General features: G+C 36.5%; 1 protein-coding gene across 5 annotated transcripts in view; it reads right to left on the bottom strand.

Moving 5' to 3' along the window:
• DCLK2 (doublecortin like kinase 2) overlaps positions 1-16189 on the bottom strand; it is a 77246-nt gene that overhangs the window by 24901 nt on the left and 36156 nt on the right. For 3 of the 5 annotated variants that reach the window (XR_001463656.4, XM_004940980.5, XM_003641161.6), the window contains exons 3-7: positions 13023-13125; positions 11142-11243; positions 9818-9868; positions 7421-7515; positions 274-346 (exon numbers count right to left, since the gene is read on the bottom strand). Coding sequence is in view for 3 of the 5 variants with exons in the window: in XM_004940980.5 (XP_004941037.1) it covers positions 274-346; positions 7421-7515; positions 9818-9868; positions 11142-11243; positions 13023-13125 (424 nt within the window). In the remaining 2 variants the exon portion in view is untranslated. The remainder of the gene's footprint in view (positions 1-273; positions 347-7420; positions 7516-9817; positions 9869-11141; positions 11244-13022; positions 13126-16189) is intronic. The other 2 variants (XR_001463657.4, XM_420439.8) reach the window with 1 other exon arrangement.

The following is a 16189-nucleotide window of genomic DNA, read 5'->3' as shown; positions in this document are numbered from 1 at the left end:
TATGATAAAAAGCAGCATCCAGTCCAATTGCTTCAAGTTTTTCTTTGGTTGGTTGGTTGGTTAGCCTAAACCAGGCTAGGCCATTGTCGTGTCTGGCCTTGTTCATCAATTAGCTGGATGAAGGGATACAATTCACCCTCAGCAAGTTTGCTGATGATACAAATCTGTGAGGAGTGACTGACAAACCAGCAGGCTAACATCTAACATTGCTAAACCAATTTTTATGTGCAGCCAAATTTTTGCAAGGGCATTTAGTAATTGTTGGTGGCCTACCTTCAGGACTCTGGCAATGGACTGATTCAGGTACACCATTCACATTGGACGATGATCCACCATGAGGAGGGAGCTATAAAAGCACATAAGATCTTGTTATTTATCATGATAAAGTAATTGCAAGGAAGAGTCAGAAAGAAATGTAGAGAAAACAACAGAAAATTTACAAAAAACTAAAAACACCTCCGAGGAGTCAGTTTACTTTTCCACTCTCATTTTATTTTTACTCTTGCTTTCTCACAGTTCATCTTCATTAACATAAAACACAGTCTTTCACCAAAGTTGAGACGTAAGCTTGATATTCCTCTTTATAGAAATAGTTGAACACATTTTAGCAAAACTGCTAACAGCAAAGAAAATTCTCCCCCACCGCACAAACATTCTCTCTTCATTCTATGGAATAAGATAATTGCAATACACTCTGCATGCTGGGTATATATTTTCATGTCAGCTAGAGAATCAAACCCAGAGACAGCCAAATCCAGACAACTATCCAATGGTCTTCTAACACATCTACTTCACAGCTGGCACTGCCGGAGGTTTCCCCAGCTGAACTCTGCCAGTCAGTGCCCTCTTCAGATTAGCACTGAAGCCTGCTAAGAAGGTGATGTGGAAATGCTCACATGACCCTACAGATTTACATTTAAAGAACATAATTTTGGCATAGGGTGCCTAGAACCTCTACAATAGTCAGATTTGCTTGGCAGTTTAAAAGTCTGTACTTTAGATTATTGTGAGGATTCAGGATCTCTATTAACAGTACAAGTTAGATGTCTTTGTAAAAACAATCATCTAACTGGTTTTGAAGGACGATGTCTGATGAAAACAGCTTTTGCTGCACTAAAAACTTAACTGGTACTCGATCCGAACCCTCACAATTCCACTCGGAGTTGTCCTGTCATAATGAGCAATCAACTTTTATTTTAAAATGGGGCGGTGTATGAACAAATGCAGCGAACAGTAAAAGGTACTGATCTGTTCTATGTGCTGATGTTTTTTATAAATTCTCCCATTATGCTTAAATGTAGTTTATTAATTTAGTAAATATTATTAAGTATAAAAATAAAATTAATATAAATATAAAATTATTACATCGTCCCACTCTATGTAGTATTTCTTGCTGTTCTGTGAATTTCCAATACCTTGTTTTCTTCGTGGGCTATTACAATAGTTCTCACTGCTCACCACATGAAGGATTAAAATGCTTCCCTGCCTTAAGCTCAGTGTCTGTGGAAATGGCTTTGCATGACATCAGGAATCCAAATGCAGCATTTTCCATTCAGCTGACATTGTCTGGTTACACTGCAGAATATTTTAAATCATTAACACTATTGTCAACGAAAAAACTGAACTGACAGATAGGGATATTGTCTAAAGGATCATGAAATGCTAATGAATGCTTAAGTTTCTAGTGGCAGCTGAGCTGCCAGATCAGCTAAAGGTACAGTAGCTGTACAACTGTACAGCTGTACAAGTTAATTTTGCAGATCCGCTAAAACAGTGCTGTTTACCAGCATTTGACATAGCAGTAGCTTCAAACAGCAACCAGGCAGCTACTACTACTACTCATTGCTAATAATCTAAAGTTAGACTGTGTTAATGTAGCTGTCTTTCTGAGCTATTTGTTTAACAAGGACTAGGAACAAGGACACTTGGTTTAAATGACACTGATGCAAAATCATGCGTCAGTCTCTTATCCTGTGAGTCACATCTTCAAGTATGAAACAGGGGTAACAGAAGAGATCCCCGCAAAATACTAGACATCAGTCAAACTAAAACATTAGTTATCCATCTGGGCTTTTGAATGAGTGAAAATACAAATGAATACCTAGCTCACATTTCCACTTTCCTTCATCCTTATAATCAGGGCAGAGCATGACTAGGTACATACCTTCTTACCACCATAGTTACAAGAAGGAAACAGATAGGAGCAGGAAAAAAGCTAAGAGAATAGGAAAAGGAGAAAGTCTAATGCTGCTATTGTGGCTGAGATGATTGATCAGAACCTGAAACAGCAACTTAACCTTAGATCTGCCAATAATAATTTACCTCTTGGCTCTAGAGATGAGGTCAAACTCACTCTACCTGTATTTTGGGAGCTGCGTCTATGGGTCTCAGTTCCTCAGCAGCAAAATCGGTCTAGTCTTTCCCTGCTGTGTCAGAGTAGACATAAACTCTCCAGCTGTCTATGACGTATTGATTAGCCAGAAAAGGTGGGAAAGAGGTGCGAGTTAATAACAAGTGACTCGTGGTTAAGTAACAATTATTAATAAGATATTTTCTAATCATTTACGCTACCCATTGATGTGTGGTATTTTGAGTATCTTACACCACTGATATCCCACTTGACTGGTTCATTAGTCATGACCGGATTTGCACGGAGAAGAGAAAAGGATGCACACTGATACACTGGTGAATACAGATGGAATCTATGATCACCGTGCAGATTACACTTTGCAACAACTCCTCCTCCTGTATTCTACTCCACACAACACCATTGCTGTCTTTCGGTACTGCTCCCCTTACACCGTGCAACTAAATCCACCATAACAGACAAATAACCAATACAGTACTGTAGCATTTTCTTTCTCTCTTTTTTTTTTTTTTTTTTTAACATCTGAAGTATCCAGAACAAAAAAAGATCAAATAAAAATTGCGAAAACCTTTAAATCATCACAGAATTCAAAAGATGAAGTAAAATGAGTATGCAAGTGTAAGGTGATGGATAAGTAGGGAGGGACTGGCTAGTGTCCCTGAAGATCTGTTTCAGAACCTGAATCTATGATTTGGGAGAGAAAAAAACAGCAGCTTGTCAGTCTTCATTTCCGTTAATGCTACTCACTCAGTACAGAAGACTTTTAATATGTCTTTTGAATCAAAATGTTACCATACCTCAAAAAATATGTAAACTTTGTGTTTGTATTTAAAATAGAAAAGTGGAAGAGTAAGAAGGCAATCTGAGATAACTGTACATCTGGTGGGACTTTATTTTTCATCTAACGAGAGTCTCAGGAAGGATCCACAGATTGAATTTCACATTCTATTGAAGCAGAATGGTACCTTAATTTGACTAACCTTTGCACTCAGGTTAGATAAACTGTCCATGATACAAATGTTTGTGGAAATGTTTTGTTTTTTTTTTCCCACATTCAACAACTAACTTCTTGGTAGCCATACAGGATAGTGCCTTCTAGAGCATGTTTTTTTTTCTGCAGTGTTATAGCTTCCCCCCTAAGGGTGTCTTTGTGTCTGTCTGTTTTACTTGTCTGGATAGAAAAGGACTTCTGACTCTGAATTACCTGGTGTGGTGTACGTGGCTGTACATGTATGTGAAGCTCTTTATTACAATGTTCAATACTAACAAAATCTCTAAGATAAAAACAATATAAATACATTTTGTTGCACTGCTCTGGCAAAACTGAAGAACCATGCAAAGATTTACTGTTTCTCCTAAAGAGATTTTGAGTTTCACCACAGTATTTAAAGCTTTTAGAGAACCCAAGGCAGAGATGAGAGGACTTAACATGGAGTTGGATACATAGGTTTTCCTCCCATTACGGAATAGCCAAGTCTTTTTATCTACTCTGTGAACAAGAAAGAAGCTTAACTGTAAATTTATCAAAAGCAACAGTTAAAGAACTCTCAGAACTGCTGTTGCCTAGGCTGGATAATGCCTTGCATATGTCCTTAATATTCAATTGCTAACAGATAAACATGCATACAATACTAAAGATTACCACCTTGATGAAGATAGGTACTAATCTCTCAAATCACTTAAGCACATGTTTAACTTTAAGTACATTAACAGTCCCATTGAAGTAAAAGGGACTAATCAATAGCTTAAAGTTAAGCAAGTGCTTAACTGATTTGCTGGATTGGGTTTTAATGCCCTTTCTCTTTGATCATTTGCTCAATAAGTCAAAAAAGTAATATAAGACAAATTCAAACACTAGTACTTAGCATAATTGCAATTCTAAGAAATGCCTCAACTGCAAAGTATAATTTTATTTATTAAAAAAAATAAAAATAGATGGTAAGAATTCATGGTACCTAATTCCAGTAGGAAACAACAAAACACACCCAAGTAAGGACATTATAATGCTGCTGTTCAAAATCTCATTCTAGTCTCTGATGATTTTTTATGATACATGTCATGCTTAGTAATACATGCACCAGATGAGCTAGGAGTCAAAGTACCCTTTATGGCATTACATATCTGGGTCTATAAAAACACATTGAGAACCAAAGATAAGTGCTAAAAAAATCAACTATGTCCTGTCTACAGAATAGGTCTCATCTCAGTCATTTGTCGTGTGTCACCAAATGTAACATTATCATCATTTCTTAATCCATGAACAAATTTTAATCTCCATAGAAAATTTAGTGGAAAGAGAAAAAAACACCAAAAAACACAGCACATCTGCTCAAAAAAGATTATCAAGATTATCATAAGAGTAACCATGTACTTCATGCCCCTACCTGTTACCTGTTATACCTAAATCCTTACCTCGAACCAAACCCTCTACAAGGTAAAATGTAATGTAGTAGTAGTAATGGGCTAAAACTGTGAGGTTAAAAATACATAATAACAAAAGGACTGTAGTACACAACTTTGCGTGCTTCTTTAATGTGTGCTCTTATTTATTCATGCAGCTATAGTCAAAAGACAAACATTGCGGTATCTTTATTTTTCACTTACTAGACTAAAGGCATTTATTTCAGGTTGTAGGAAAATTGTATAGTGTTTATTATTCTGCAGCCACAGCATAAAGTCCTATGACTTCAATGTCATTTCAGAGTCCAGTAAAAATTTTTAAACACTTTTGCAAAATTGGAATGTTGTAGAGCACAATGGCTTAATGTATGTAGTGAACAATTAATAGCATATGGGTGCTCTATTTGGAGAGCCAAAAAGGAACAGAAGTAAAACCCTTCCCTTAAAAGATAAGCTGTTCATCAGAAGTGTTTCCTGCAAGGAGATTCTGCACTTCTACTTATAAAGCACTGCAAAGCAGAAGGAATCCTTGTGGACTGAGAAGGCTTCACTTTAAAGGAAAAGGCAGCTGTAATACTGCATTTCCAAAGCCAAAAAATCCTCAGAAATATTCTTTATACCTTCAATGTCTGCCACAGTATTTATTTATATCCTCATTTTCATTCAGCTGCAGTCACGGTACCTTTAAATAAGTGCAGGAAAGCAGATTACTTGTCTGTGCAGTGATGCAGTTGTAGCAACAAGGAATTCTTCAATAATAGGGAGCACCAGTTATCTCAAAATACTAAAATTTGTCTGTGCTTTCCTGCTGTTTTTGTCATTGGATTGGCAAGATCAATCTTAGAATAATAGCTATATGTTTCTTAGAATAATCTTGTTTTGCATTAAAATTGCTTCCCTGTTTTATGTTGATATTTGCCACTGGAACTGTCATTAATACTAGATCATGACTGGGAAATTGCACAGTGTTTTTGATCCTTTTGGAAATTATCCTGAGATTCACCCACTAATTTTTCCTATCTTTAGTCTCAGGAACACAGCTGGAATCTTTCTACTGAACAGACACATCTCAATGGGATAAAACAAGGGGGACTCACTACTTCAGTAACACATTAGGTCTGAGATGATTCATTTATAGTTACTGTGTTCTTTGGTGATATAGGAATGATCTACTTGACAGGAAGACTCATTAATATCTAGCATCAATTAAATTCCTAGATGAAAAGGTACAGCAGCCTACTTCATTGAAATTGACGGTGAAGGGAAGGCAGGACACATCCACTTTACAGAAAAACGCTTTCCACTAACAGAATTATCTCTTTCTTAATGGAGCTTTAATCTATTGAACACTGTATGGGGAGGAAAGAACCAGAAAGCCTAATTATCCAGTTTCTAAACTTGTAATTTCAGTAATGAGCATTTGTTAAGTATTGCACTGACCAGCTGAGAGCCTCATGTCCACGAATTTTGGCATCCTTTACCATAATTTTATACAAGAGCTGTCAAGACAAATTTAAGACCGCAGTTACAATTTTCAATATCTGAACTACTGTGGCTCTTGAAAGTGCTTTATAAACAAAGATCAATCTATGTTGCTTTGGACAATAATCAGCTGTGGAATGGTACAGCTCATCAACATGAATTGTCTCAATGAACCAAACAACTAAAATATATTGAAATTTAACATGGAAATCAAAGCCTTTTCTCAAGTATCTTGAGAAAAGATTACTCCTTGCAAAACAAAGACACAGTAACAATTAGCATGTCAAAACAAGAGATCTAAATACTATTCAAATCACTTTCTTTTGCCAGTCCCTTAATTCAGACAACAGTTCTCCACAGAATTTCGCAGCCTCTTCACAACTGTTGTGTTCAGCAAAGGGAGCTATTACTTGATCAGAATAATCAGAGAGAAAGCCATCTAGTGTGCTTCCACAAAAGCTGCAATTCACGATTCCATAAGTAAATTCTCCTTGAAAGGACAGCTGCACAAATGCAGCAGTATGATGCTCTGCTGTGTGCTCCAGACCATTCCTTTTATTTTGCCAAGAAAAAGGCTCTGGGCAGCCTCTAAGTACTGTAAATGTTCCTGTTCTTAAATAGGAGAGGCAGAGAATTCTCTTGGTGCAACACAGAGAAAAACCTGCCAGACTTCAGGCAGCTCTCAAAGGAATCCCTCTCGTGCTTTCTGGCAGGAGATTGCATGAAGGAGTGAAACTGTGTGCCACAGGTGGAGAAGGGTGCTTCAGATGAAATTTTCAGCAGTGCTGCAGGATGATAAACTATCAGAAGAGGCTACTACATTAATGTATGCTAGGGGGATATAAATTACTTGGAGAATTTATGCTATCTACAAAACAGTGCAAAAACTGAAGGATAAATTGGCATATTCAAACCACTGTCAGCACCCTCAGGCTTCCTTAAGCTTTCTCCATTCTGCAAACCAAAGACAAACTGTGAAAATCTTACTTCAGGTCCCTTTTCCACTCTAACCTCAACTTTAACCTCATACTAGCAAGGCTGCTCTATAGAATTATAACTTTTTTTTTCTTTTTCTTTTCTTTTTCTTTCTTTTTTTTTTTTTTACTATTATTCAGTGTTACTGTTATACATCAATTAATGACAGAATATTTTTATGGTTTTGGTACTTACCTTGAGTCCACGAAAGCTGCCTGGGCTTGTTGGTGAAGAACTGGAGGACTTTGTAGATTTTGGAGTGGACAACTGACTGCTTGGGGTTCCATTAACTGCCAAAAGTAATACAAGCAAACAAATGGAAGATGATTAAAAACAAACAAACTCACCTAACTAGCTTTAAAACATAATATCTTTTTCTGACTAGGTATCACTCAAATATGTAAACAAAGATCAAAATAGACTCATCAGTGTTTAGGAATAAATTATGTGATCACATGCCACACAATTATTCCCCCAAAACTCATGTGGCTAGATATGGGTTTAAGAGAATACACAAACATCACATTGCTCTTCCAGAATTTTAAAAAGTCAATTCTGTACTTCAGAAGTGTGAGAGCTTTTATAATGGACGTAATCTCGTTACATACCATAATTTACTGTGATATAGCACAACCAAATATGGAGAGAGGAAGTGTTCATGAGCAGAAACACATGGCTGTCTGTTTCTCCCTTTTGTATCAGTACATGACTTTTTAGGTGTAACATTTCGCAAAACACAGTTTTTGGTGGTTTGTTGGTGGGGTTTTTTTTCTGTTTTTTGAGCATATCTAAATACTATTTTTTCATCTTCAGTGGTCTATCTGTCAGTAGACCAGGCTGACTGCACTGCAACTTTCAGAAATTCCTGTTGTTCATAACCATACCTCTCTCTCATGTGTGATGTTAAGGTACAATATCTTTATCTTGCAATATCTTTAAACTTGATTCCCAAACCTGTTACAGGACTGAGAGTTTATTTTTTTTTCTGCAAAAGATATTTATTATTTCAACGTAGGTTTGAGTTTGACTTTAACAAGGGTTGCACACAAGAACCACAGATAAGTAACTTCAGCTGAAGTGCATTTTTAAAGAAGTGAAAGGAATTTAGAAGCATATGTCCCTCCTGCAGATCTGTAAATATGCTACTTTTCATCACTTTGTTTTACATAAACTTCTTTGAACTGGGCATGTCAGCACCTCCTTATTTTGTAAGGAACTTGCAAGTTTGAAGATGAGAAGGGCTAGTAAATGCTGTTAGAAATAGTTCCAAGCTGTAAAGTACATGAACAAAGAAATGACCAACTATTACTACAGAAGCAAAACAATTTTTTGTTTCTTCACAAATTCTTTTTTATGAAATTAATAGATAAGTTGGTCTTTCCTGAACATAACCATTGAGGCCTACACCATAAATCACCTCTAACTGTCTCTAGGTCACTGTCATCCTTTTAAGCACTGGCAGAACCACTAAACTGTCCCTGTGAGTTTGGCTGGTTAACCATCTTCCCTCTTCTAAGGAAGAATATCCCACCATACGCTCACAGTATTCCAGCTCTGTGCTAGTATCTTAGCTGTTCTTGCTGGACAAGTGTGGTGGCAATCTGAGCCGGGGTGTAATTGGATGACCTCCTGACGTTCCTTCCAACCATTTTCCTACTGTGATTATACAACACAGAATAAAAGAACTGTAGGGGTTTGAAGGGACCTCTAGAGATCAAGTCCAGCCCCCCTGCAAACAGCAGTACTTTTTTTTTAATTCAGAAAACACAAGCAATCTGTATTTATTTTTAGCACTTAGCTTGTTTGCTGAATTGATTTGCTGATTATTTCATGTATATGCAAAACTTACCTTTCTTAACTATTTTCTAAGCATAAGTACTTCTGAGTTTTCTTTCTACACATAAAGCAGCCTGAATATACAGAAAAAAAATCATCTCTGTTTTTCCCTAAATAGTACATGTTAGGTGACAATTTACTGTACTGGAATGCTGAAAACTGTAAAACCTATTAATACTTTTCAAATTGTTAACTTTTAATATGGTCCAAAGTCACAACTTATTTGCTAATGAAAGCATATGTTACTTGTAAGAGATCTAGTGTTTTAGAGCAATACCAGCAAAACTTTCACTTGGAACTGAAGGTTGAAAGAGGTTTCTCATCATTCCAGCCTAAGTTCTAAAACACCAGAAGAAAAAAAGGGAAAGCAAGAGACTGCAAAGAAAAAGGTATGGCACACATTTCTGCACCTCTCTTGTCAGCAGATCTTACCCCTGTATTTTTGCACTAGCTGAACATTTCTATTATCACATACACATACATTCTGCTTCTCAGAATGCTCGTCTACTTGTAGTAAGATTATACGTTTATAAATTTGACACCATTAGCAGATGTCCAACAAACAACTGTAAAGCATTTTTAGATTATCTCAAAGACCTACTTTTCACAAAAAAACACTGGATGCATTATGGCTCTGGCTCAGTAAATGCAAAATGTGCATTTCAGTCTTAAAAATACTCACAGATGCAGAGGGAAGTGGAAATGGAGAGGAAGGAGACACGCTAGTGATATACAGCCATAACTGTAATGGCTCACCTGGGGATTTTGCTGAAGAATGAGCACTGGAGTAGTGGCCACCCCTCTTAACTGTACTCATATATTTGACACAAAGGAAAAAGACATTAAGGAGAAAAGTTATTAAACAGCTCTGAACATGCACGAAAGAAAGAAGGGAAAAAAAAAAGATAACACTACATGAGAAAAAAAAGCAAGTAAATAGAAGGATAAACAGCAGACACTTTGGATAAATTTTCAGATTAACCTAACCAATGGAGAAATAAGTAAGGAAATGACAGTGCTCATTTCTAAATATTTTGCCTAAAATTCACTATTGATAATGAATATATTCTGTATATATCCCGTGCAATCTCATCGCAGTTAACAGGACTGCATGAAATGTAGATCATTTGTGAAACACACTGTTTGAGGCTTTTCCGTTAAATATACCAACTTTGTAAACAGATGATAAATATTCCACTTTTAAAGATCTCACAGACATAAAATGACTTTAACTAGCATCAGTTAAGTAATAAATATTGATGTGGATGTGAGAATATGGAACATATTGCAGTTTTGAATACACGCACAGGAGCTTGCACACATATAATTACAACCGAAACAGAGCAGTGTATATTTACATATTCAGTGGTTTGGTTTCAGGGCTACATCTCCAGGTCTGAGAGAGAGTAATCAATTAAGTTTTATTATATTCAGAAATTTAATGCAGAACTAAAATAGGAAAAAACAAGATTCTCCCTTCTATTTATTTGTATTAAAAGGCTCAGTGTTTGGAACAGATGGGGTTCAGTCAAACTTCTGTCAAATACACAATGTGAACCTTACTTTGAAATTATACAGAGTGCAAGAAAAAAAAAAAACTCTGCTAATGGGTAATTATATTCCAGAATAGCTCCTAAACTTGCTTCAAATAACAAAATCCTCTTTTTTGACATTATTTGGTTTATATAGGAAAAAGCTTTTGAATTCAAAACATTTAAAGCTATACTCAATGAACATCAATTCAACCACATAGCCATCCTATAGTTAAGTTTTCAAGCAAATCGACTGCTATGCTGAAAGGATGTCCTAGGTAAACTATTGGCACAAATTATTCCAATCTTCTTAAAATGGAACTTTTTGTGCCTGTTAATTAGTAAATGGAAACAACATTTATTCTCAGGATTCAAAAATAAATTTGTATTTTATTATATACCAGTATTAAATGAATGTGAGAAACAGATAAAACATTTTTATCAGGAAACAAAGCACAGCACTTGTATTTCACGAAGAACCAATAGCTTTTTCAACCCCTTAAGTAACTGCTAGAGTGTATTTTACGTGCTCATCCTAGAAGTTGTACCTGATGCAGGTGATTTGCTTCGACGTGAAGGTCCTGGACTTTTGGACCCAGAATACCTCATGCCAGATGATCGGGAGTAAGATGATTTCATAACACGGCATTCTGCAAACCAAGCAGATGGAATTTCAAACACAATTCAGCGTACCAGCTTCCTGCAAACCCTGCAGTTGCTGTTTATTATCCAGAAAATGAACATCAGTATTTTCCAAATATGCTTGCCAAACCGAATGAAACAGTCAATCTCAGGACTTAACCCACACATCATAAAAATATTTTTGAGCCAAATGCTTTATGTAACATTCCGCATGTCATATTCGAAGTCTTGAACTTGGGTTATGATCATTATTCAAGTTTGTACCTATGCACGGCTGAATGATTGAAGTCAGTCAATGATACTGTTCCTCTGATAGTTCAGTAAATCCCGTGTGCTGTAATGGCAGCTTCATATAGGGTAAATGCACAGCAAGCTTATTTTACCTTCTTTTGCAAGAAACTGATGTAGTGAACAATTTTTGAAGAGGTGAAAAATGCCTATTGCTTTCAAAATGCTGAGACAACAGATTACTGTAATTTACCATCAAGTATATATCATGAAATAAAGGACAACCCAAATAGGAAAGGATAAATAATCATACATGTATTGACGTTTTTGAAAAATTTAAATTCCTACAGTTAGCATCTATTGCAAATCTCTCCCCATCTAATCATATCATTTTCCCTCTTAATTTTGTCCCTGTTATTCATCACTATGATGGCAATGCCATGACTATGCTATCAAGTCATCATCAAAAATGATACGTAGAGCTTTGTGCCCAAGCCATGATCCACTCTGTACTGAAATTTCTTTTATCTATTAAGACCTCCAGAAGTATTATAAAAAGCAAGGGCCATTGATGATGAAGAGACCAAGTGTGAAAGAAGCCCCCAGTCACTAGTTTCTCAGAAAGGAAATTAGCATAGTTAGTCTGTGCATGTTAGAATGGGAAAAGGAAACTTTTAACCATAAGATCTACAAAGGTATTCATATTTTTGTCCAGACTAGAATTTGCAGTGTGAGGTGATACAGTCATGTCCTCCTATACCTGCACAAGAATACAACTGGATCTCAGCTAGTTTAAAATTGTATGTAAAAAATACCATTTATTTGAATCAACATATTCAGGTAGTTCTAGAAGAGCAGCATGCTGGCAATAACAGTAGAATGGGAGAGAGCTGAATTTGCCAATGCATTCAAGTGTACAAAACACTGTGGTTAGTTATATAACTATACTACTTAATATAATAGAAGATTTTGTAATGAAATTACAGTGTTTATAACAATTAGAAAAAAACAGCATAAATACACAACCCAAAGCCATCCTCAGATAATCTGATGATTCTTCCCAGGGCAATTATTGTTGCCCACAAAACTCTCACAGTATAAACAAGCTCAACATTTGGTCTACAGCATTCAAGAACGGAATATGAATTGTTTATCAGGACAATGTGAGACATTAAATTAGCAGTTACATTTTTCAAAACTCATATGAGGACAATAACATGGAGACCATCTTGTAGCCCATAGTTGTCAAAAGAAAATGTTTATAACTGGCTTTAGAAACATTAGAAATGTAAGTGAACCTTCTAAAATGCAATGCTGTTTTCCAGGCAAGTTTAGGGACAGGATTTGTTTCCAAAGAAAACAGACCATGGTTGTTGGTGCATTTTAACTGATATGCACAATATAGATGGTGGTTTGGGAAAATGCTTTAATTGATATGAAAATATATTCCAACGCATATTTTCCTATATCACGTAGCGCTTGTGGATTGACCACAGGTTAGGGAAGGAGGTCTCAGTGAATTTGACAGTTTCTAGTGGGTTCAGGAAATGCAATCTTACCGCTGTGATCCAAAACGAAGTCATCCTGAGCATACCGATATTTTTCAGGTCCACATGCAATGAAGACATCATCATCTCCAAAGAAGTCCTGCAAGCATGTCACCTTAATGGCAAAACACATAGAGTAAAATAAACAAATGTAGTATTTTCAAATGCTAGATCTTCTGTTAGTCTTAATACTCTCAATAAGTTTGTGTACTCCTTTTTACTGTTATGTTCTTCTATAGTAACAGTCATAGTAGTTCTCAAGTACATCAACTAATCCTCATGTGCAGGAAAAGTCACAGTCAAGAATGTAAATACTACTGCCCCTTACCTCCAAGACAACCTTCTCTTACAGGTATACCTGTACTTTCGCCTATATGTGCATGGTGATGGCTTTGGAGCTAGAAACCCTACTGGTAGCACTAAAGCTTCTGGTATTCTTATATTAATGGCTTGTGGGCAAACTCTGTTAAAATTTTTGCTACTGTAACATTTTTTTAATGCTCGAAGGCATTTAATTTTCATCTTTAAATGTCATCTAAAACCAAACCAAACCACTACTTTTCCCTTTTATTAAACAGTATTCAAGAAAAAACAAAATACAGAGTTCCTTCCATGCCCTTTACAGCTCATTCTGTTTTTAATTGTTAAAGTAATAATGTTACAATCTATTTCAAGAGGGATGAGGCTTTAAAAAGGACAAATGCTTTAGACTTTCTTTAAGGGAACAAAAGCAAAGATCACGGAAAAAAATAAAAATAAAAAACAACCAACCCTGAAGAAGTCAGTTTGTGTAGGAGTAAATATCTACCTTAGAACAAATTAAAACCAATAATGCCACAAAATAAAACTGCTTTTAATTCACTCTAAAAAAAAAAAAAAAAAAAAAAAAAAAAAGAAAAAGATTACAGGTAGCAAGATAATTCTTAAAACTAATCTGATCAACATTTTCCTGTGTAATTGCTTTACATCCTCTCCTACTCCCAACCTTTCCCACCCCTTCTCTATTATTTTTAACATTCTTTTTTAACACTGCATACCCTGAATGAGATTTGAGAAGAAAAGACAGACAGAAGCTAGGAAAGATGGAACTATTTGGTAAAAACATTTAATTAACCAGGTAAAACAAATAACTGTTCCTAGGGAAATGGGTTTTTCTCCTTTCCAGCTACCTGTCAGTAGCATTTGCATATTTTACCCAGGGTGATAATGGCAAATGCTGGCAGATCTGGAGGGAGGGCTTGCTGCTGCCTGCAGCAGGCAGCACTCAGAATACCAATGACCCTGTGTGCTCTGCAAGAAGAGACCAGGCAGCCAGAAGCAGCACAGTTGTCATGGCAGCTCACCCAGAACAGCAGCAGGTGCCCCTCCAGCACCATCCTCATGCTGTGCCACTTGCAGTATCGAGTATTTCTTTCACTGCATTAGGGGGACAAAGGATTCCAGCCACTAACAAAATCCTTTTATTTTTATCTTGTCGTCTCAACAATAATCTAGTCACATTGCTTAGAGACATTTTAAGCTGCACTTGAAATTGCTACCAAAGAGACAGTAACAACTTGATTCAAAAGGCTGTACAGATTTAAGAGTTTTGCTAACATGGGATATGTTCCCTTCTACTTAATAACCCTCTCTACTAATAACTGAACTCTGCCATTTCCAGAGGTTTCAGAATTTTTTCCTCCTTTTACTAGAAGCATCACCACAGAAGCAAAAGCAAGCTTTAGAAAAAAAAAAGACCAAACATCCTTCCCACCCACAAAGAGTAGGAGGGCAGAGAACTCAACAGCCAACTTAAACCCATCATTATAAGAAAAGCTATGAGAAAGCGTTCAGAATAGTCATCCTGGAAGCACCACTGGAAACAGAAAGAAGCACTCTGTGAAGCACAAGCTCACATCCAAAGTGGGAGCCATTCCCACAGGCTCTGTGCACACATCACTTGTTTGTGCCTCTAGGGCCCTTGTAGAGCTGTTTTGAGCTGGTCACACTTAAATGCTGTGCTAAAGTGAATCCGGTTCTAATATAAAGCTTCTCGCTCACTCCTTAACACATCCAGAGTAATATCCAAGCTGTAAGCTGGAGAGGACAGAATGATGTCAGGTTGTGGGAGATACATGGAGATGTATGATATCATATGTGGTATCATCCTTTCGCTGTTTATAGAACAGTTCTACATTCTAAATGAATCTACAAAGATCTGTGCACAAAAAATGACTGGAATAGCCTTGGAAGTGCACCTTAAAACCTTTTGTAATTGGTCATTGTGGTGAGGAATAAAGGAATTTAAAAAAAAAAAAAAAAAGGTATTTATTTCCATAGACTTATGTATAGTTTCCTCACACAAGAGTACATAGTAGAAATTGACAACATAAGTACCGTCTATCTTTTTTTTCCTAGCTATTTCATAAAGAAATGGTATATATTTCCACGGGAGAAATAATGTTATATCAGTAACATTCAAGCCACGTCAAAGCATCCAGTGTCGCACTGTGAGCCAGAAGAAGGACAAGTAATGGACAGGAAGCAATGACTGGCAACCAGAGTGCAAGGCCTAGCCAACAATACTGCTCTTGACGTAGCAAAACTGGATGTAAAGCGTAACAGTACTTGACCTCCTCATCCACAGACTATGACAATGCTGTTTTTACTTTATTCGTGCCTACTAACAGTGCAACAGCTCACAAAGAAAAGATATCCTTAAGGTATCCAGTTATCCCAAACACAGCTATGTGGAATGGAAAGAAGTTTACACAATGAAGTAAATAGTATTGTGTTCTTTAACTATTACATGGGGGCTTTAACTAGTTTCAAATTCTAGTACAAAAAAATTCAAGCTTTTAGCACACGAACTTGTGATTCAGCTTTGAAACACAGATAATATAATCGGTGACAAATTAAAAAAACACCACACAGCAAATCAGTATCAACGCCCTCCAGCCAAGAGTTCACTGAATAAATTGTTATTTATTCCAGCTGCACAGCTATGTTTCATTCTAAACGTAGAATGATGAACTGTAAAGTCAAATGGCCTGCTTCAATTTAGCATGGCTGACTCAATTTTAGCATCAGCTACAGGACTGTTCAGCTTAAGTCTGCAGAGCCACACCCTGCATCTGGGGAAATCTGCTCTGGATCACAAAATCCCCACATCAGATGGAAATTGAACTACAACATCCAAA

The sequence above is a fragment of the Gallus gallus genome, chromosome 4, assembly GCF_016699485.2.
Source record: "Gallus gallus isolate bGalGal1 chromosome 4, bGalGal1.mat.broiler.GRCg7b, whole genome shotgun sequence".
In the NCBI taxonomy this organism is placed as follows: domain Eukaryota; kingdom Metazoa; phylum Chordata; class Aves; order Galliformes; family Phasianidae; genus Gallus; species Gallus gallus.
The sequence above is the reverse complement of the archived record's forward strand: the minus strand, read 5'-3'. Positions and strand labels throughout refer to the sequence as shown.